We start from the raw sequence: 20,222 nt of genomic DNA, 5'->3' as shown, positions 1-20,222 counted from the left end.
GTATCACCAGCAGATGATTGTCTTACACACAGTGGTGAGGCACACTTGGACACAATGACATGGAGTTAATAAAACATGGAGTCTGTTCCGATACTAGTTCATGACATGAAATAACTTGAAATTGTCAAGCTGTCTGTCCCTCTATCTAAATGATAAAAAAAACACAATAATAATTGTATTTTCCATGAGAACAATGAGGAAACTAGCAGAAAATAAAGCTTACTCTAAATTGATTAACTGTCCAAATAAATGTGATTCAACCACATCTTTTTTTTTTTTGGATGCTCAAATACATTTAAGCATATTTATTGTTATATACAATGAGTTGTGAGCAGCTTACAGAGGGATTAATCACAAGGTGTAAAGGAAATCTCATTTAATTCTTAAAACTCAAAACAACAGAGGCTTCCTGGTAACCTAGTGGTTAGGATTTACATGTCCCCAGTTTGATTATGCCAGGGACCTTGTAATGTATTAAAATTAAAAAATAGTCGGGTTTATTAACACAGGTGAAATTTTAAATAAATATAATAATACCAGTTATGTTTAGTCTGTCCTTTCATCTCACAACTGCACACAAGAATGCAATAAAATGCAGTAAGTTTGACTTAATAAATCAAGATATTTGTAAACTTCACATGTAAAAACATGGTGGGCTGCACACAGAAACACAGGTAGAGTAGAAGAACTGCAGGATTACAGTAGGAAAAACACGCTTTGCTGCATTTATTCTCTCAGCAGTTTGTTTACTCCTCACAGCAGCAGTACTGTTTGCATTACTTAATGTTATCAGAACACTGCATAAAGTTACTTTCAACAGCAAAATAACAGAAAATGCATCATACAATTATTCATATAAAATATTTACATTTGAAAAAAAGAAGTAGATTAACAAAAAACAGTCACATTTAAAATGTGATTCCTATTCATAAGGCCACTGACTGTCTAAGTGATGAAACAAGCACTTTTTTTTGCCCCTTGTTGGCAGCGCAAAAGCAGTACACAATCTTGACTTTTTACGTCTAACTGGAAACATTAGCATGTATTTGGAGTCATGGACAAGGAGTTAAGTTAATATGGATGCTCACTGGCTCATCACTTGTGAATTTGACACCAGTTTTCATGGTTGGACTGGACATTTGTAAATGCCGTATCTTTTAAGATACATAACTACATACAAAAACTAGGAATTGTGTGTCACATAGAGACAATTGACAACTGTTTTCCACTGGCTAAAATTCCCAACAGCAGCTACGTTTATGTACATCAGTATTAGATCCTGCAAATTAAAATGTTAGAATTTTATGCCATACATTTTTTTCTTTTTTAAAGAACAATACTGTAATTGTATTCCTTTAGTCTGTCCGGCTGTTACTTGCTCTGACAGATCTCACTGTGGCATCAATTCAAAATTCACTTTCCCGAAAACAAATTATGAAGAAAAGGAGTTTAAAATAAAAATAAAAAAAGAACCTATCCCAGACAGGATCAATGGAGTCTCTCTATTGCCTGAGACAGAGTGGCTTGTTGGTGTTACGAGAAGCAACCCTTAGGCTACCTTACAAATACAAAAATTTGGTACAAAACCCCCCTACGATTTGTATTAAAACACATGACTTCCATTGATGCGTTGCAGTCCCACAGCCCGTGTTTCTCAGGAGGACTTTTCTCTCTTCCACACGATCACCATATTTTTGTCACTAAGGGCCACCAGGTAGTGGAGCTCAGGGTCCATTGCTACACTGTTGATGGTGGGGCCCTCCACCAGGCCGATTCCCTTTCTTACCGGGGTCGGCCACTCCAACACCTGCCAAAACAAAGACCATGTTAGCGGCTCCGCGGTGAGCAAAGAAAAAAAGACACGTATGAGGAAGAGTTTTAGACGGCTCTCCAACTAAAAACTGATCTTTGCTCAGTATGATGTCTTGTGAATAAAAAGGATGAAATGCTAACAAAAAAATTAAAGTGTCAAATGCTTTCAACAAATACAAATTTCCAGTGTGCTTATATGATCATTAAGTAGATTGTCTTTATTTCCTTGATTTGATATTTAGGGAGAAAGAATGAAATCAACTTATCACATCTTGAAAAGTCCTTTTTCATTGATCTGACAGCTGCTTGTTACCCATTTAAAAATGTCTAATATTTTGTTTAATTTTGTTGTGATATAGTCAAATATGAATTAATAACCTTGGATGGTGACAGCCCCACTTAATGTCTATTTATAAAAGTGTGTGTGTGTGTGTGTGTGTTCGGTGGGTCAGCACTGTCCCCTCACAGCAAGTAGGCACTGCTGAGTACAGGGGAACCCTGTCCCTTTCTATTTTTGGAGTTTGTATGTTCTCAAAGCGCCGGTTTCCTCCCACCGCCAAAAACATGTAAATTAAGTTAGTGCTCCTGTCAGTGCCCCTGACCAAAAGGCACTGCGGCGGCAGATAATGCAGAGGAGAAATCTTGTTTCTATGTATGCAGGTGCTCAGAAATGACCTTTAACCTTTATAACTAAGACGCCTTTCAACGTTAAAGTGCTCATATTATGCTTTTTTGGCTTTTTCCCCTTTTCCTTTATTGTGTTATCTTTTTTGGTGCATGTTATAGGTTTACAAAGTGAAAAAGTCCAAAGTCCACCCCAAAGGGTCTTACTATCTCCAACAGAAAACACTGTTCACAAACTGCTCCAAACAGCTCTATTGTAGTCCAGCCTTTACTTCAGAGACAAACGTGCCTCACTTTGTAACACACGTTATAATGCTCGCCCAGCTGCTAGCGTGGCACGCCCTCATAATCTGCTTCTGACTGGCTAGTAGTCCTTACCTAGGTACTGCGCATGTGTGACTCCCAACAAAGATGGAACAGAAGTAAGATGTCTCACTCTGTAGCTAAAACAGAGAGCTCAACACACAGGGTGAAAAGAGGAGCTGCAGCAATGTGTAGTACAACAAAAAGATGGAGTTTTTTGAAAATTAAACCATGTAAACCTATTCTGATATAACCTCTAAATACAATTATGAACCTGAAAATGAGCATAATATGAGCACGTTAAGAGTCATTAAAAGCAGGCCCTGCAGAATAAGCCACATAGCTCTGTAAATTAAGAATATTACTGTTGAGATCTGGTGACATCACTACAAAAAAGTCCGATTGGACAACAAACACAAGCAGGCAGACAAGTTGTAAACATTGACCTTTTAGGTCAAACTAAAAGTGAGCACACCCACAAATGTCAGTAACCTCTCCAACTCTACACACAACATATTGTAAGTACAGTAGTTTCAAGTTTAAAACCTGTAAAAGAGTTTGGCTTGTAATTGTACTGTTCCCAGTTGCTTTATTTTCCTAATCATTATGACAGAGTTTATTAACTGCCTTTTTACTGCTTTCGTTTCCCCCGTCTGACTACTTTATTAGGAATGTCACCGTGTTCCCAGATCTCAGCAATGTAACTTGGTGAGTGTAATGTTCAAACCTATGAGAAAATTGTTAGTGCTCGTGATTACCTCAGTGGGCAGTATGGGTTTCCCAGTCTGGAAACGGTTTTTCTGCAGGTCGTTGACGTGGTATGTCCATAGCCTGCCTTTGTCATCACCACACACTATGTAGGCTCGGCCTAAAGAGAGAGGAATGAACACACACGTTTCTTTTCAAAACACAAAGCCCATGGAAATGCAGTACACCGGTCAAGCCTCAAACTGAGACTTTGGTTTGAAAGTGAAAACAAAGAAAATAAACAGGAAATGTTGCTTGAGGAGCACTTGTGTCTCTCTGCTGACATTTAAAGGCAGTGTTAGGAGGCATTCAGAGCAGATCCAGCGGTCCATTGCAGGATTGTGCGGTGGTGGGAGTGTCATATAAATGGCCCTTTGTTGTGACGTGCTGTTGGGTTCCCTAATCCCCCAATGTAGCACAAGCAGACTTGATATTTCACAGTTATTGTTTTCCGTCAGATTGTTTTTATGATTTCTACATTTACAAACACACTTGAAGGCATCTCTGTTTCACAAAGAAAGAGAGAAAAGGGACGGAGGGACTGTGCTATGTGCTTAGTTCCTCAGCTATCACACAAACTCCTGGGCAGTTAAGTGCTTGTGTTTTGTTTTTTACCCTCGTAGTTTTTTTAAAAACTCACTTGTGCCAGTGATGTTTCCCGTTTACTGTACGGGACTCTCACACCGCCTCAAAATACATTTTCTACAAAAGTTAGGTACATCTCAACTTTTGGCCTGGGGGTCTTTTCGGCACCCCCCTGCTGCGATTCCAACCGCTGCAGCCTAAACGCACCCCCATTCAAAATAAATGGAAAGACTGGTTTTCGCTGGACTGCCTGATGTGAGCCAGGCCTTATACTGGGGAGAACAGTGAACCAATCTGAAAGGTTTGTCTCATCTTGGTGTACAACAATGTTCTATTGTACTTGATTTATTCATTATCAGAAAGCTTACATACTACTGGGCTTTTGTGCTATGGTTAAAAAAGTATGTTCATAATCTCAGGTTTAATGCAAGATTATTTAAAAATGAAAACAAATTGACAAATACAGCGCTACTGGTTAGATGGCTTGGGACTTACCAGGGCATGTGTTGAGAGCCAGGTAGGGAATCTCAGTGTTGGCCCACTGCAGCTCAGCCAGGACCACAGCACAAACTGTCCTGTCCTTCTTGTCAGGCCGCTGAGCCTTGGTCCTGCTCCAGCTCCACAAGTATATGGAACCATGCATGTAGTTCTTGGAGGCTAGACGAACATAATGACACAGTTGCAAAAGAAGAGAAACATTTAGCAAAATTAGAGACATGCACAGAAAAAGGGAAAAGTTGGGGGCAGGGTTTGTGCAGATCTTAGAATTTAAATTGACATTCAAATTAAGAAAACACAGCGGATAAAAATCATCTGATCAAACTGATTAAAGTTTAAAAAACTAAACATTCAAACATATGACTACAAGCAACAGCATGGAGCATGGTTTTATAGATGGTCGTTAGATACACTAATGTTGGACAGACATGTGGTCCATTGGGAGTCATGGCCAAACTAGACAGGGACCAATAATAAACTAAATGATAGTGCCACCAAGTGGGCGACTAAAGTAAAAACTTCAGGACATTGGTTTATTGAGGGCATTTGCATAACTGACCAATTTACATATTTAGTATTAGGTATATAAAACACAATTTAAGGCTTATTCATTTGCAAATTCTGACTGATTTATTGTTAAATTAGCCACTACCTAGTCCCTAATATCTGCCTCTGACTTGTTTGGTCCATGGCTAAAACTCTCCACCCAGTGTGACCCAATGTTACTTACATGAGGGGGCCGTACTTTTATAGGCGTTGTAAATAAGACTACAGTGGTACGGTGGTTAACTGTAAGAACGTCACTTACCCACTATGTCATCTGTAAGAAAACTCAGGCCATCAATGGTGTGGTAGTCATGGTGTTTGTCTTCCTTCTTATATATGGGGAAAGTTATCTCCATCTCCTCAGACCTACTAAAAAAGAAATAACACTATATATTACTGGCTGGTCCACATGTATGATTGTATACACGTTGTCTTCTGATTTAAACTGCTGCATATTTTGTAATGTCTGACCGTGTAGAGACAGAATTACATTGGTAATTTGAACCATGCAGCTGACACATGAATGTGACAGCATTTCAGAACGTGATTGAAATGTTACAGGAATGTAACAGTCTGACCTAGTAAGATTGCCGTTGTGACATTTGCGTAAAAGTGATTCAGGTACTTATTGCATCATATTTACTTAAAGTGTTGCATGTCTGAGAGGGACTTTAAAGTATGTTTGTCTGCAGGACATGTCTGAACAAATCCTTTCAAAAAGGTCAGGATCAACCAAAGGTTCAAGGCAAGAGGACACACACTGTGGACACACACACGCACAGTGGATTCCTTTACCTCTTTGTGTTGTTGGTGCCGAGTTGCGTGTTGTAGCAGTGCAGGCCGTCCTCACAGGCAGTCAGTAGGTGTGAGCTGGGGGAAGTGGGGGGGAGGCAGATGTGTAGAGGAGTGGCGCTGATCTCCAACACCAGCAGCTGACTGGAAGGACAAACAGAAATATTCTCAACATCACAGTCTGAATCGCTCCGTCTCTCCTGCGGGACCCATTACATGGTCATTACAAATGCAAATGTACAGCTGAGGTTTGTTCAAACTCCAAGAAAGGACGGAAAATAATATATATATATATATATTTTTTTTATTGGCCTTTTGTCAGTGAAAACTGAAAGTAATAAAGCTAAAACCACCACCATACACACAAAGTTATGATTTCATTATATAATTCAAAAGAAAAAAAAAAAAAAGGTATTCTTATACATTTTAGATTTAAAAGTGACTTTGCCAAGAAGAAATACTCACACAACTTTGTAGTTGTACTGGCTGTCCACTCCACCGATGTCCCACATCACAATCTTGTTATCATATGATCCCGCTGCAAGAGAAGACGTGAACTGGTGAGACCAGGACCACACACTGAAGTAAATCAGATTTTAAACAACCTAAAAACCACTATTGCAACAGGTCCGTCTTAAATCCTCAACAGGTGATGACATGGTTATCATACAGCAGTGGTTGCCAAACTGGTACAAAAAGAAAAAAACGTATGATAACTCGCAATGCCGAACTTTGTTGGGAATGTATTGTGTCATGAGGAATGGAGGTTCACCTCCCCTTCAATATATGAAGTTTGGAAATTTGTCCCCCTTAATATTTGTAATTTACCAGTTTTACCTGCAAATAAATTGACCTTCATTTGAAGGTAAAACTGAAAGTGAGGACATCCAAATGTTGATAACAATCTGTCATTGCATAAAGTGCAAAAGCTCAAACTTCTTTGTCACCTTAGTTTTTTTTTCTCATAAATGAGTTAAAGCTAAACAGTGGCTCATTTACAACCTGCCAATCGTCTGACACTCATCTTCGTCATTATTTATTGTTACTGATAAAAGCGAGGGCCAAAACTATCAAAAATGACCCAAGTTGGAATCAGGTAGAATTACCCTTTAACCTGTCAGCTTTTGGACCTCTGAAATGGGCGACTGACAACCAAACAGAACTCATACTGCTAGTTCTTTTTCTATACAAAGTAACCTCGACTCACTGAAGAGGAAGTTCCCCTGGCGGTGGTTGAAGCGCAGGACAGACAGCGCCTTGCGGCTGGCTTGGAACTCCCCGTAGGCCATGTTGTTTCTGGGGTGGATCAGTTTGACCAGTCCTTTCTTCCCTCCAGCTGCCAGAATGCTGCAGTGTTGAGCCGAGGCCCCGCCTTCCCTGGACATCAACACTGTGGACCAGGCGAGGGAGAAGAACTCCTGTTGCACAACAGATACAAACAACATCTAGCTTAGATTATGATACAAATACTTAATTTTATCCTCCATACACACCGTTTTCCCGACATATGTTCATCTAGGCTGCACCATTACAGTTTTATCACGCCTGCCACAAAATCAATACTGACAATTAAATAATACATTTATGAACTGTGCTAATGTATGCAAAGGTCAGGCTAGCTGCGGAGAACAGCTAAAGCAGCACATGTCCAGGTCATTTTGTATCTCATAAATAGAGATTGTAATTCTGGGGAATAAAAGGGTTTTCCATAGTGACAGCATTCAGATTTCGACCACAAGTATTAGAAGGATATGACAGGATGAAAAATACAATTCAATTAAAAATATATATATATTTCTGTGAATGCAGATACAGAAGGAGAATCATTTAAAGCTGTTAAGGAATAAAAAGGAGCGAAACCTCGCCAGGAACTTTGTACTTCTTCATCACCAGCCCGGTTTCACAGTCAATCACGCAGAGAGAGTCTCCACCACAGGTAGCAACCAAACGGCTTCCCCCACCAGTGGCTGTTAACACAGGAAGGCAACTGAGTTTATTATTTTCACTGTGGAAAAAGGGTTATAGGTTACCCTGGAAATCCAGAGTTCTCACGAGAGCACAATTTGAATTTGCTCAGCGAGTCACTCTGGCATTCAGTAATGATGCTCATTAACTATGCCCCTGTAGCCGAGCTGCACCAATCACATCGGTGTATCTGATATAGGCGGGGCAGAGGCCAGCTAAACAGATGACGACAGTTTCATCTACCAGTTAGCTCCGCTGGTAGCTAGGCGAATGGATACGTCACCCTGTGTATTGTTGCGATTGGTCGTAGTGTTATCCAATCCAAAGTTTTAAATCGATTCCCTTTCCCTAGAATCAATATATATATATATTTTTTTTTTTTTTTAAACCAATGATTCACCTAAATATTTTCTGTTTATAGGGTACCGCCAATGGTGACTACATCATATCTTGTTTCCAGCCAAACAGACCCAAAGCAGAACATGCTGAAAATCCATGTTATGTACTTCTTTACAAATGAAATAAATGTCAGACTATCTGACATGCGATGTGCATTCTATTTAGAAATGAATTGGTTTTTACAAACGGCTCATGATACGTTTCTAGAAGTGTATTATCTTAACTTTTGTTCTTGTTAAAGAAGGAAAAGAAAATCACAATACTCAGTACTATTGAATCGCAATACTTATGGAATCGCAATAAAATGAAAATCGCAAAACAAATCGTACCGTGAAAGAATCAAATTGGGACAAAAGCATGTTGTCCCAGGTCTAGTTATAGGAAAGCTTTTAAAATATCACTATGCATTTACAGACTTCCATGTTGATAATCGATGCCTATTTCAAAAGCTGCCGTGATCATTTTGATGCAATGATAACAGTACCGTTGAAATCTGGCATTGGCTGGAAAGCACAGGCCCACAGCTGGGTAGAGAAGTCCTCCGAGCTGTCCTGTTTACTGTGGCACTGGAGGACGTGGAGAGGTTTCAGACACACTGGCTGCTGGAGGAAGGAAACATGGACAGAGGGGAAGATGGACAGGGGGAGATAGCAGAGAAGTGGGGAAAGAAGGGACTTTAATAACATGACATTCTGACATCTGGGGATTCGATATTGCTGTACATATATACACATGTTCACCATGTTAGTTTATGTTAGTTTCATCATTCCAATTTGCTAATTAGAGGTAAACGCAAAACGCAGCCGTTTTGTAGGTATTTGATCATAAACCAAAGCCTCTGACCTGATGATGGTGCTAGATGAAAAGTTTAGGGATTGCCAAATGTATTACAATTGGTCCTGAGGGGGACATGAATCTGTGTACAACAATGAATCCAATAGTTGTTGACATATTTCAGTCTGGACCAAAATGGTGGACCGATATTGCCATGTCTGGAGCCAGACCTCTGTACAAAAAAATACACTTTTGTACAAGTGTTAATGTTTGATTTTTCATAAAAACATTAGGCTCTATCCTTGGGGGACCTTGAATATGCACAACAAGTTGAATGAGAATCTGGCCAGTGGATGTTGAGATATCTTGAACTGCTCTGGGCCAAAGTGGACAGACTAAACAGTAGACCAAATAAATTGTGTGGGGTGTCTGTAGGGTGTTAAATAGGTTTTACAGATAGTAGGGGTGGAACTACGAGCATGCAAGGTATTTCTCTCTTGTGGCCCCCAAAACAGTCTTCTGTTCTGTGACTGAGGAGCAGTCCCCTCCCCTCTGCTCTCTCCTCTTCTTTGGTCCCACAATATTTCATGGTTTCAGGAACAACACAGGGTTTAGCAGCTGAGTTCACATTACCTGTGTCTTGCTGGGGCTCTTCATTGTGGACAACATGTCAGCGTCTGTTCTGTTCTTCTGTTTTTTCTGAGCACCATCGTCCTCTTTGGTTTGTCGCGCTGTTGTCGCACCTCTCCTGGGCGTCATCTGTCCTCTGGTGGGGGTAGATGGAGGCTGACTTATCTTGCGGGGGCTCATCCTGACAGCGCTGGTCTGGGTTAGCGTCTCAAGTTTGCGGAGACTGGATTTGCGAGGACTGGCTTCAACTGGGGAGGCTGGGAGATCTGCGCGCAATTTCTTGCGAGGTGTCAGTCTGATGCCGGCGTCCACTGACGCAGTTTGTTTCCTCTTGGTCGGCGTCGAGACACCCTGGCGAAAGCAAACAGTTGAGCTTTAAATCAACTCCAGAACTAAACATTTACACACATCCTGAATTTCCTTTACTATCCCTAAACCATATTACCCACCACCACTACTACTACCATTACTTTCTAAAGTCATCGTTTCAGAATCACAATGACAGCCAAGTTCAGTATAGACAGCGTGTTGAAGCAGGTCATCCTTCGAGATCTTACATAGTTCTCTTTAGTGTCAGTAGACTCCTTGCTCTCTGGTTCTTTCTTTGGTTCTGTCAGAGAGTGCAGATACTCCTTAGCAATATTCTCTACCTGAGAACCAAAGGAGATAAAGAGATAGTTGCTAAAAAAAAATGACAGAAGGCAATGCAAAAAAGGGGCCAGAAGATCACCAACATCTGGAACGTACCCTCCATTTGGTGAAATCACTGACTGAACTGGGTCCAAATTTAACTTGTTGACGGGCAGTGTTGACAAAGTCTTTCTCCAAGGCCGACATTTTCTCTGCTGTGATGGGATCCGGAAGACAGAAGCTCTTCTCCCAAACTGCAATTATCTAAAATAATAAATAAAATGTGTACACTGACAAAAGCAACAGCTCATGCAATAAAATAAACAGAAATGTAACCACACTGGCAGTGTGACATCATTCTTAGCCTATGACATAACTTAGTATAGAGTATTATACTTGTCTTGATATCATAAAATAGGGCAAAATAAGCAGTTTCTTACCCTGGTCCTCAAGTTCTCCGTGTAGACATAGCGCAGGTGGTTGGCAGTCGTGCTGACATCTTTACCGTTGTGAATCCTCAGTTTGGGCAACAACGCCATCAGCTTGTAGTTATCACTCACCTGAGAAAGAAAATCAATATTAACAAGGAACAAAGAAACGCAATACCACATTACTTAAGTAGTAGTAATACAAATACAAAGCCATGTCCTCACAGTGATATAAAGATTGTCCTCCATCTTGAGCTCCTCCAGATTGCTTAGAGACTCCAGAGTGGTAACATCCTCCAGCTGGTTGTCGCTGAGGTCCAGGTAGCGAAGGGCAGGCAGCTCCAGGTTCTTGGGCAACTCCTGCAGTCTGTTCCCAGAAAGATCCCACCGCTCCAGGCACTGGAGTCGGGACAGCAGCCTGACCGGCAAGTCCTGAGACTTCAGTGCCAGCCTAGACAGACTGAATAGCAGAGAGCAGAGAGTCAGTGTTTCTACAAAGTAGGATATCAAACTAAATGTTGTAGTTGATGATCTCTGCAACAACTCTTAATAAAAAGGTACACTGTGTAAGAATTTCTCCCATCTAGCGGTGAAATTGTATTTTGCATTCAAACGAATAGTGCTCTCTAGCGCCTCGCTTTTTCAAATGCGTGGTGTAACTACGGTAGCCGTTATGTACCAAGAAGCTATGACAACATGTCGCTTTTTTGGCGACGAGGATTCCTTCTCCTGTGGCTCGGCATAAGTATGATCCTCCATTATGAACTAAAGTGCAGTGCAGGCTTTCAAATTTGCCGGGGCAGTGACAAGCGCCTCTCACTGATCTCCTTCTCCGTTTCAGCTGCTTTCAGTCACGTGACGCTGGCTCTGAACGAGAATGCGTTGTGGATTAGCTAGACAGGTAGGCTAGTGCTCTATGTCCCTATAGAGAATAGTTTTTCAAAATGGCGGCATGGAAAGCCTCCTGGGACTTGCCCGTCCAATGTAAATACAGATAAGAAATTCTTCGCTCACGAGGATAAGTCAGATCATTGGCAGAGGTCATTTTACACCAATGAGGACATATTTATGAATGAAAGACATTGATTTTAGCTAATACAATACTTAAAACACTACACAGTGTACCTTTATACTAGAGCTGACACTGGCATCACATACGCAAACAAAAACACAACCCTTGAAAGATCATGTCTTTTTTCAAACTACTTCCTATATTGTACTTTATAAATTTGCGACAGAAATGTGTGCAAACCTTAAAAAAAAAAAAAGGTCAGAGAAAACCTTACAAAAATCAACAACTTGGGATTTTGAATCAAAGCGACAAAAATGGTTGTAACAATGTTCTGAAAGTTTTTTGAAAGTATTTCATGTGTCACGTTTCCAATCCATTTAATAAGGTCAGCGCACACCGATACCAATCCAGTACATCTGGTGCATGAATATGAATTTCTGGGTAGTGACGTCCTCAAAATATAATCAGGTCACCAATATATAAATAGTAGGGGTGGAACGGTACATGTATTCGTATTGAACCGAAGCGGTACGGGCATCTCGGTTCGGTACATGAATTTACACGGAGAATACACGGTATAAAAAATAAATAAAACTTGCGTGCAAATGATTTAATGTAATGTGGAACTACTGTTACATACGCGTTTCTTAGGGACACCTAATCTGTAGCCCCGCCTTAGCTCTGAAGCTCCGCCTACATGTCGAGTCAGTCGGTCCAGTAAGTCCACACGAAGCAAACTAGTCCCTTCCATATACAACCAAACACGGATGTGCTGTAGCTGTATCCCTTCTTGCCTCGACCACAAATGGCTTCCAGGCCCATTTGCTTCGCTGTTAGCTCCGCCGTCAGCTTCGCTGTTTGCTGCTAGCTCCGCTGTTAGCGTGTGAAGCTAACGCCACAATTCGCCAACTACTCTGTGTAACCGAAGCTGCTCTTTTAACACCCCTGCTCTGTGCATTCACATATGAGAGCAGCGCTTGTCTCCCATATCACACTACTAGCTGATTGTCTTATTTTGTTTACAAGTTCCAGATGGCGTCTGGAGATGATGTGGGGTAGCCTACTTATTGTTTACTGTTTACATCTTACTTTATACGCTTCAGGCTGTTGCAGCTAGCTCAGGGGAGAGACCGGATGACACTAGGTGGTACAGCCTGAGACATGCACAATAAAACAAATTGCCTTCTGCATTTTTGTTATGCTTTTCCCTCCATTGTACTGAACCGAACCGTGATGTCTGAACCGAACCGTGACTTCAGTGTACCGTTCCACCCCTGATAAATAGTGCAACTTTGCAAATACGTGTCATGGGCCGTCACCTACAAATCAAACACTATCATTAGGACAATATAACCATGCTTACTTCAGTGTCTGGATTTGCTCCAGTTTGTTGGTTTTTGGGGATCCTTTCTCCAGTAGCAGTTTCTCTGTTATTTTCTCCATTGATTATCTGTAGAAAAGACCACAATTTATAAAATAAAGATACCAGAGAAATAATTGTAGAGTGAGGACTAAAGAGTTTCAGTGCCCTCCTCTGTAGTCAGTAAGATTCAAGTCTGTAACACATCTGACCCCGTCCAGCATCATTTATGGGTGCTCTGCTGCACGTAACACACCAGGTTGTACGGACCACACCTTGGGTGCTCTTCTACATCTCTTCAGCAAGGTGACTTCAATGGCGAGGTAATACACATTCCTACCATTGGTTTGGCCCATTTAGGTTGCTTACATTCATTTCATGGATATAAGCAATGTCGATTTAAAAATATTTATTTAACAATCACATTTGCAGCTGTTTTCTAAGGATTGAAACATATTAAATACAACTGTTAAGCCTAAAAAAAATATAGATACATCATGCATTTTGGTGAGAAACTAAATGTATACAGGATGGAAACTTTACAGGGGAACTTTGGTTAACTAAGGGCAATAATTCCAAAACTTTAACCTCATTAACAAAAAGCCTCCACATATGTCTTTATGTGTTATCTCTGTACATTGCACATATTCTTCTTCATAGTCAATATGCATGTACAGCTCTTACATAAAATAGATTTTTAAATGTCATAGTTGTCATAACTTGTTCTATTCTGTCTTAATGTTTAGTGACTTGCTTTTAGTTTTATTTTCTCTGTATATGTTTATCATTATGCAGTTTCAGTGTTATACTAGATTAATTATACAGTAGTGGAATTGTCTGTGTTTAGTCTTGATTTCTTTGTTTCAGTGGGTTCGGTCAATACTACGAACACATGGAGAGGCCTTTAGCACTCACTCAGTGGCAGGCATGTAATGTGGAATCTGCCTGTTGTTTGTGGTAGTTTTCAAGCTATTGTGACAATAAAAGTGCTTAAAGTCGCCCTCACAACAATTTGTAATCCTATTTGTTGGTTTATGATCCATCCAACCACAATGTGTACAAATCATGGTTAATACTTTCTCACATTTGCTGAGCAACTCCACTATTTACACAAACTCAACCTACCCTTTGGGGTACAAGCATTTACCTGGCTGGGAATTACTAGTAAAAGGCAGCCATTATTTCTCTTCTCTTTAAAATTACTTCAGTCGATCTTCTTTTACAATAATCTTTGTTCTAAATACACATAACAGTTAGGTTCCAGTAAAGTGTGATTGTTTTGTTTAATACTGGCATGTGTCGTGGTACATTGCATGGGATGCTCTGCTTTTTTTCGTTTGTTTAACTTAGCAAAGACGATAGTCTTGCTTTTTTTAACTGATTGAATCGGTTTTATGAATTGCTGCAATTAATACACACGTCCCCAGTGAGTGTATTGTTATCAGAAGGTTAACGTAAAGACTTGAGAAGAGGTCATTTACCTGGGAACATAAAAACAAAGCACAACACACAAGTTTCAGCCTCAACTGCAGGTTTTGTACCTCGAACACTAGCTCTTCAGATACGTTGTCTTGCGTCTATTTTAGCGTTACACCATGATACATTTGTTGAGGGAAATTATATTAACGCCAACTTACTCGACAGAGGAGGTTAGCTAGGCACGTTGGAAGCAGCGAATGCCATTTACTTGCATCTTTAGGCTACTACGTTAACATTACAGGCAATTATTCTTAAGTTTTAACTCATATCCTAGCTAATCGTTTATCTTGTATAAGCAAACATGGTTTATGAATGTGTTAATATCCTTGGATAAAAGTTACTTACCAACACTTCTTCAGCATCAACAAGTGAACTAACCATGGAGGAACTAACTAGAAACCGAGCTTTCCCGGGGAAACACAGCGTGTATCCGGTGGGCGTGGTTTACATGGTTTTTAATAATAAAGGGATTTTTTTTACCCTGAGTCAAACCTGACAGGTAGAATTTAAAGCCCACAGCCCAAACTCTGTTACAAGTAAAAGTCCTGCTTTCAAAATCTCAAAAGTATTAGTATAAAAAAATACCAAACCTGTAGGAGTATATGTGAATTCTAATAAATACTCTACCTCACTGTACTTTAACTTTATTTATATGTACACACACACACACACACACACACACACACACACACACACACACACACACGTTTTAAATGTAACATTGTAAACCTGAAAACCCCATAAATAAACATAACAAAATACCAAAAGTAAAAGCACTCATTATGCAGAATGGCCTAGCTATTTCAGAATAATATACATTATGTTACTTACTGTATACATCACGTTAAAGTTGCAGTAGGTTAAGATGTGGCACATTTTAATTACTTCATATACTGCTGGGAAGTATAATCTATCTAATTTATCATCAATCTTAATCTATCATAATGTATACTTCATACAGTGAACTTTTGCACAGTCCTTGGATAATTTACTACTTCGAAAAAAATGCTTAGCTCTTTCGTTTTTACTCAGAAATATTTAACAATAATAATATTATACATATTTCTTATTTTGATTCTGATACAGTGTGTGGTGAACAATAGACCCAACGTTTCGTTAGGTGGCGATGTTTACCTATTTTAACAGGTCCGCCACCTACATATCAACAGAAGAAAAAGAAGATGCAGGATGATGGCCCCTGACAGCAGTGATGGCGTTACTTCGTGTGCTTGTAAAGGCATCCGGCGGTGTCTCAAGTGTGAAAAATTAAGGGGAAAAGGACAACTGGAGGCGAATGAACCACAGGTATAAAATATCGGATTGAAAACTGTATTTTACAAGCTTTTTATCAGCAGGAAACGGACGCAGCCGTTTGTTTGCTATCGCCACTCAAAAATAGCTACGGGTGCTCTCTGACAGGACATTCCATCTGTCAAAACGTTATTACTGAACGAGTCTGTACAGTCACATTTATTGTTATAACAGGATACAGTATTTTTCCGTTATTACGCCGTAATATTATTTGTACCAGTTTTTCTCGTTGTAACAAGATGGCTTTTCTGTTTCCAGTGGTGGAAAGGAGCTAAGTTAGTAACGTTACATTTAGCTAAATTCCTCACCGTGTTCAAATGTGAGGTGCTTGTACTGCTACTTAATACTTATACTCCACTACACGTCAGAGGCAAATATGGTACTTCGAACTTTTATACTTTTTATTTCATAACGTTTAGTTAGCTCGATTATGATCAATCAATTTTAATTCGTTACATGCAATCGTACGACGTTAAATTCCAGTGAAATGTTATCCCATCAGCTCCTTCAGCTTAGTACATAAGCAGAATGTGGCTGGATGAATGGCACCGGCATTCAGATTATTAATACTAAAATTAACTAATTAAATTATGACGTAATATAATAGATTAAACTGCCCAGCAGTATATACTGTAAAGTAATTCACTCCTCTTTTACTTTAGTAAGATTTTGAATGCAGGACTTTTACTTGTAGTGTACTTTGAGTTATTTTTTTTACACTGTGGTATTAGGACGTTTGCTTAAGTAAAGGATCTGAGTACTTCTTTCACCACTGCACTTATCTCTGCTTGATTGTTTGTTTGATAATGCACTTCCTGGACTGGAAGGGACTGTCATGCATGTTTAATATTTGAAAGTAAGGAGGAAAAGTGTTCCATATGACCTTTCTCTATTTATTCTGATGAAGTTTCGGCCCTCAGGCCTTCTTCAAATCCTACATAATACAGTCAAATTGCATTTCATCATCAGAAATGACGATATGATGAATGTAATGTCTTATTCATTATTAATGTGGTGTAGACCTAACATTATAATTGTGTTTTTGTCTACGAAGATTGTGCATCGTTTACGCTACGATTCTGAGACAGGGCTTGCCATTCACAAAGATGCCGAGGCTACGTCCTTCCCCTTTCCTGGTGTCTTCCTGCGGGAGAACTTTATATCAGAAGAGGAGGAGAAAAACCTGATAAGCACGATGGACCAAGATGTGTGGAATGAGTCCCAGTCTGGTCGAAGGAAACAGGTTATGTGGAACACATGTAGTTTCTGACTGTCATAAGCACACACACACACACACACACACACACACACACACACACACACACACACACACACACACACACAACATGACCAAATGTCTGTCTGTGTACTTTGGATGTGGTTTTCCAGGGTCATGCTACACATTACAAGTGAACAAGAGCTGGAGGACAAAAGTTTCACAAGTAGCTTGTTTATTGGACACAGTGTTATAAACCTGCCATACTGGCTTTGGGCAGTCATACCAGTAATACTCGTACATTAGTTTTGATTCCAGTGTTTTGTTGAGCAAGATTGTCTGCCATAATTTACCTCCTCTGATCTTTATACCAGTTAACTCACAATAGTGGGTTTTCAGCTAGAGTCCATGCTATGGTCTAAAACTTAAATTTTGTTAAATGGTGCTTGCCAATGTCAACATCTGTTATCTTACTCCAGAAACTGTAATTTATTTAGCATATACTGTAGGAAAACATAGCATCTGTAATATCAGTCACAGGTCTCTAAAGGAACATTGGCTAAATCTAAATGTCAACATTTTCGACTAACTGTGCAGATTAGAACATATGAACATAGACTGTATGAAATATGGACGTAGTCTCTGTGGCGTTACCCATAGGTTTCTGAAGAGCCAAAATGAAGCTCATAGTGGGCAGCTCCTAGTGGCTCCGGCCGTCGCCATCCTGGCAGTGACTGATGTTGGCTAATTCAAATATGGGCAAAAAAAGATGTGGCGCTGAGGTGGGCTGAATGATGCCTACAGTCTATGCTCGCCACTCGATGAAACAGCAGTTTTTGGCACTTCCGCTTTGGCTTCATTTTTCAGCACTAGAAGTTGCCGCTTGCATATGACTCCAAATTATTAGAGCACATTTTATGCGTGTTCATCATCAATCAATGAATAAATGTATAAGACATATCTAAATTCTCTCCAACAGTTTATATCCTTAGTATTTAGGGTCAATATATTTTAGGGTTATTTGATTCAATCAGTGCGACACTCACAATTGCAGATATTTTGGTTGATTAGACCACGATTCTCAAAAGTGGAGTCTGTGACACTCTGCCAAAGGGGTCCGTGAAAGGTTTTTGGGATTTATTCATTTAAATTATCGTGATGAGATGAGAAAAAAATCTTCTCTTTTACAAAAGGCTTCATAGTTCAACAAATATTTTAAATTCTATAAAGGTTCCTCTATCACTCTTAGAATCTGAAAGTGTGTTGAATAAATGTCTAAAATCTTTCTAATACATTTCTCTGGTGTTGTTCTTTCACATAACCAAGACTATGGAAGTGTAAAAATGTTGATTAGATTAATTTTTAGATTACTTAGTAGAATCATAAATGTGTATCTTGTCCCGCCCTGACATGTCTATCAAAACTAACAGGAGAGTCACGGGTGATCAGGAGTAAATATTAAAATAGTAAGTGGAGATAAAACGATCTACAACTCTTTAAAAATGTCCCATTATTATATTCTGATGAAATAAACAAAACTTTTTTTCTCATTGTTGCAGGACTTTGGTCCAAAAGTTAACTTCAAGAAAAGGAAAGTGCGTATAGGTGGCTTCAGTGGACTGCCTGCTTTGAGCCAAAAGCTAGTGCTCCGAATGCAGCAAGAGCCAAGTCTAGGAGGCTTTCAACCAGTGGAGCAGTGCAACCTGGATTACCATCCTCAGCGAGGCTCCGCCATCGATCCACACCTAGACGACTCCTGGCTGTGGGGGGAACGCCTGGTCACCATCAACATGTTATCGGACACTACACTCACCATGTCCCTCGAACAGGGTCTGCCAGATTTGGGACTAGCAGGGGAAGTCCATGTAGCTGTGCATCTTCCTCGCAGATCTTTAGTAGTGCTATATGGCGAGGCGCGGCACAGATGGAAACATGCCATTCATAGGGATGATGTTCAGGAGCGCAGAGTTTGCAGCACCTACAGAGAGCTGTCTGCAGAGTTTCTACCTGGAGGGCAGCAGGCAGAGCTGGGAACTCGGCTGTTGAACATTTCTTTGAGCTTCCAAGGAACCCCAATATAGGCTCATCTGATGATGCAGAGGAAGGCTGTACTACCAGAGGTGGGGGTCCAGACTCCTGACTTGATAGATTACATTTGAAACTCATCTCTATCAAATAGAATTATATGAATGTAGTCTTTACATGATGTTTCCTTGAGTTCAGATCTACTGTCTTTCACAAATGCAGTTGTTATTGTTGTTGCTGCATTGTTAGTCACATAAAAATACTACCATAACATAATGTCTACCAGTGTTAAGTGAGTGTCTGAACAGATTTTATGTGATTATTAATGGTTGCTAACCACAGGTCTGAGACCCTGCTTATCCTCATAAATTGAGAGACTGGACAAATGGGCTCAAGCTGTTTTTAGAAGCCGCACAGTATGTTCTGCAAATCTAAATTTTTTTCAACTCTTGTCTTTATAATAAAAAGAAAAACATTTTCTTCCATACACATTTGCCTCACCTTGTTTTTTTTTTTTATGTAGAATGTGTACTTACATGTCCTGCAGTGACTGGAACTGGAGTGTCACAGATGTAATCCCAACATACACCACCACCACCATTAGCATCAAAATTGACTTAAAGTGACAAAAGTAAAAGTACTCATAATGCAGAGTGGCCCATTTCAGATCCATATACTGTATATTATATTACTGGAGTATAATTACTGATGCATTAGTGTGTTCTCCTTCTTGTTGCAGCTTGTAAAGGTGGAGCCAATTGTAATGACTTTACTGCTGGTTGGATTAACCTATATAAAAAAAACTATACATTTTGTAGTAATAATAATCTGAATATGCAAAGTTGATTCCTGGCCTGGGCAGGGCCTTTCTGTGTGGAGTTTGCATGTTCTCTGTGTGGGTGAGCATAAAGCATGCAAGCTGCAATTGTCCTTGATGTAGGTACTAGCATTACAACTGGAGTTGGTCCCCTGGCTGCCCACTTTAATTACTATAGTTAGGATGGGTTAAATGCAGAGGATACATTCCTTGTATGTGTAAATGTACTTGGCAAATAAAGGAAATAAACTATAATAAATATATTAGAT

General features: G+C 39.9%; 2 protein-coding genes across 4 annotated transcripts; one reads left to right on the top strand and one right to left on the bottom strand.

Moving 5' to 3' along the window:
* Positions 1 to 254: 254 nt before the first annotated feature.
* Positions 255 to 14,997, bottom strand: lrwd1 (leucine-rich repeats and WD repeat domain containing 1). 3 transcript variants are annotated; one of them, XM_078266306.1, is made up of 16 exons: positions 14,930 to 14,997; positions 13,109 to 13,195; positions 10,959 to 11,193; positions 10,746 to 10,865; positions 10,423 to 10,569; positions 10,233 to 10,325; positions 9,679 to 10,026; positions 8,756 to 8,873; positions 7,768 to 7,874; positions 7,115 to 7,325; positions 6,373 to 6,445; positions 5,911 to 6,051; positions 5,378 to 5,484; positions 4,567 to 4,728; positions 3,498 to 3,607; positions 255 to 1,807 (listed from the first exon to the last, which is right to left on the bottom strand). In XM_078266306.1, exons 2-16 carry the CDS (start codon positions 13,186 to 13,188, stop codon positions 1,655 to 1,657), a joined length of 2,205 nt encoding a protein of 734 aa, XP_078122432.1. In that variant the 5' UTR covers positions 13,189 to 13,195; positions 14,930 to 14,997; the 3' UTR covers positions 255 to 1,654. The 3 variants fall into 3 exon arrangements, with proteins under 3 accessions (XP_078122432.1, XP_078122434.1, XP_078122433.1); XM_078266308.1 differs by having other exon boundaries at positions 5,378 to 5,481; XM_078266307.1 differs by having other exon boundaries at positions 8,756 to 8,870.
* A 748-nt stretch (positions 14,998 to 15,745) lies between these two features.
* Positions 15,746 to 19,625, top strand: alkbh4 (alkB homolog 4, lysine demthylase). Its single transcript, XM_078266430.1, has 3 exons — positions 15,746 to 15,889; positions 16,950 to 17,138; positions 18,671 to 19,625. The coding sequence occupies exons 1-3, from the start codon at positions 15,773 to 15,775 to the stop codon at positions 19,190 to 19,192; spliced, it is 828 nt and encodes a 275-aa protein (XP_078122556.1). The 5' UTR covers positions 15,746 to 15,772; the 3' UTR covers positions 19,193 to 19,625.
* Positions 19,626 to 20,222: the final 597 nt, after the last annotated feature.

Source organism: Sander vitreus, chromosome 13 (genome assembly GCF_031162955.1).
Source record: "Sander vitreus isolate 19-12246 chromosome 13, sanVit1, whole genome shotgun sequence".
In the NCBI taxonomy this organism is placed as follows: domain Eukaryota; kingdom Metazoa; phylum Chordata; class Actinopteri; order Perciformes; family Percidae; genus Sander; species Sander vitreus.
Note: the sequence above shows the minus strand (reverse complement) of the source record. Positions and strands in the feature narration are given on the sequence as shown.

Coding starts and splice junctions, on each gene's coding strand:
- alkbh4 (XM_078266430.1), top strand. CDS start 15,773: ATGATGGCCCCTGACAGCAGTGATGGCGTTACTTCGTGTGCTTGTAAA. Junction 15,890..16,949: donor TGGAGGCGAATGAACCACAG/GTATAAAATATC, acceptor TTGTCTACGAAG/ATTGTGCATCGTTTACGCTA. Junction 17,139..18,670: donor AGTCTGGTCGAAGGAAACAG/GTTATGTGGAAC, acceptor TCATTGTTGCAG/GACTTTGGTCCAAAAGTTAA.
- lrwd1 (XM_078266306.1), bottom strand. CDS start 13,188: ATGGAGAAAATAACAGAGAAACTGCTACTGGAGAAAGGATCCCCAAAA. Junction 11,194..13,108: donor GAGCAAATCCAGACACTGAA/GTAAGCATGGTT, acceptor TCTGCTATTCAG/TCTGTCTAGGCTGGCACTGA. Junction 10,866..10,958: donor AGGACAATCTTTATATCACT/GTGAGGACATGG, acceptor TTTCTTTCTCAG/GTGAGTGATAACTACAAGCT.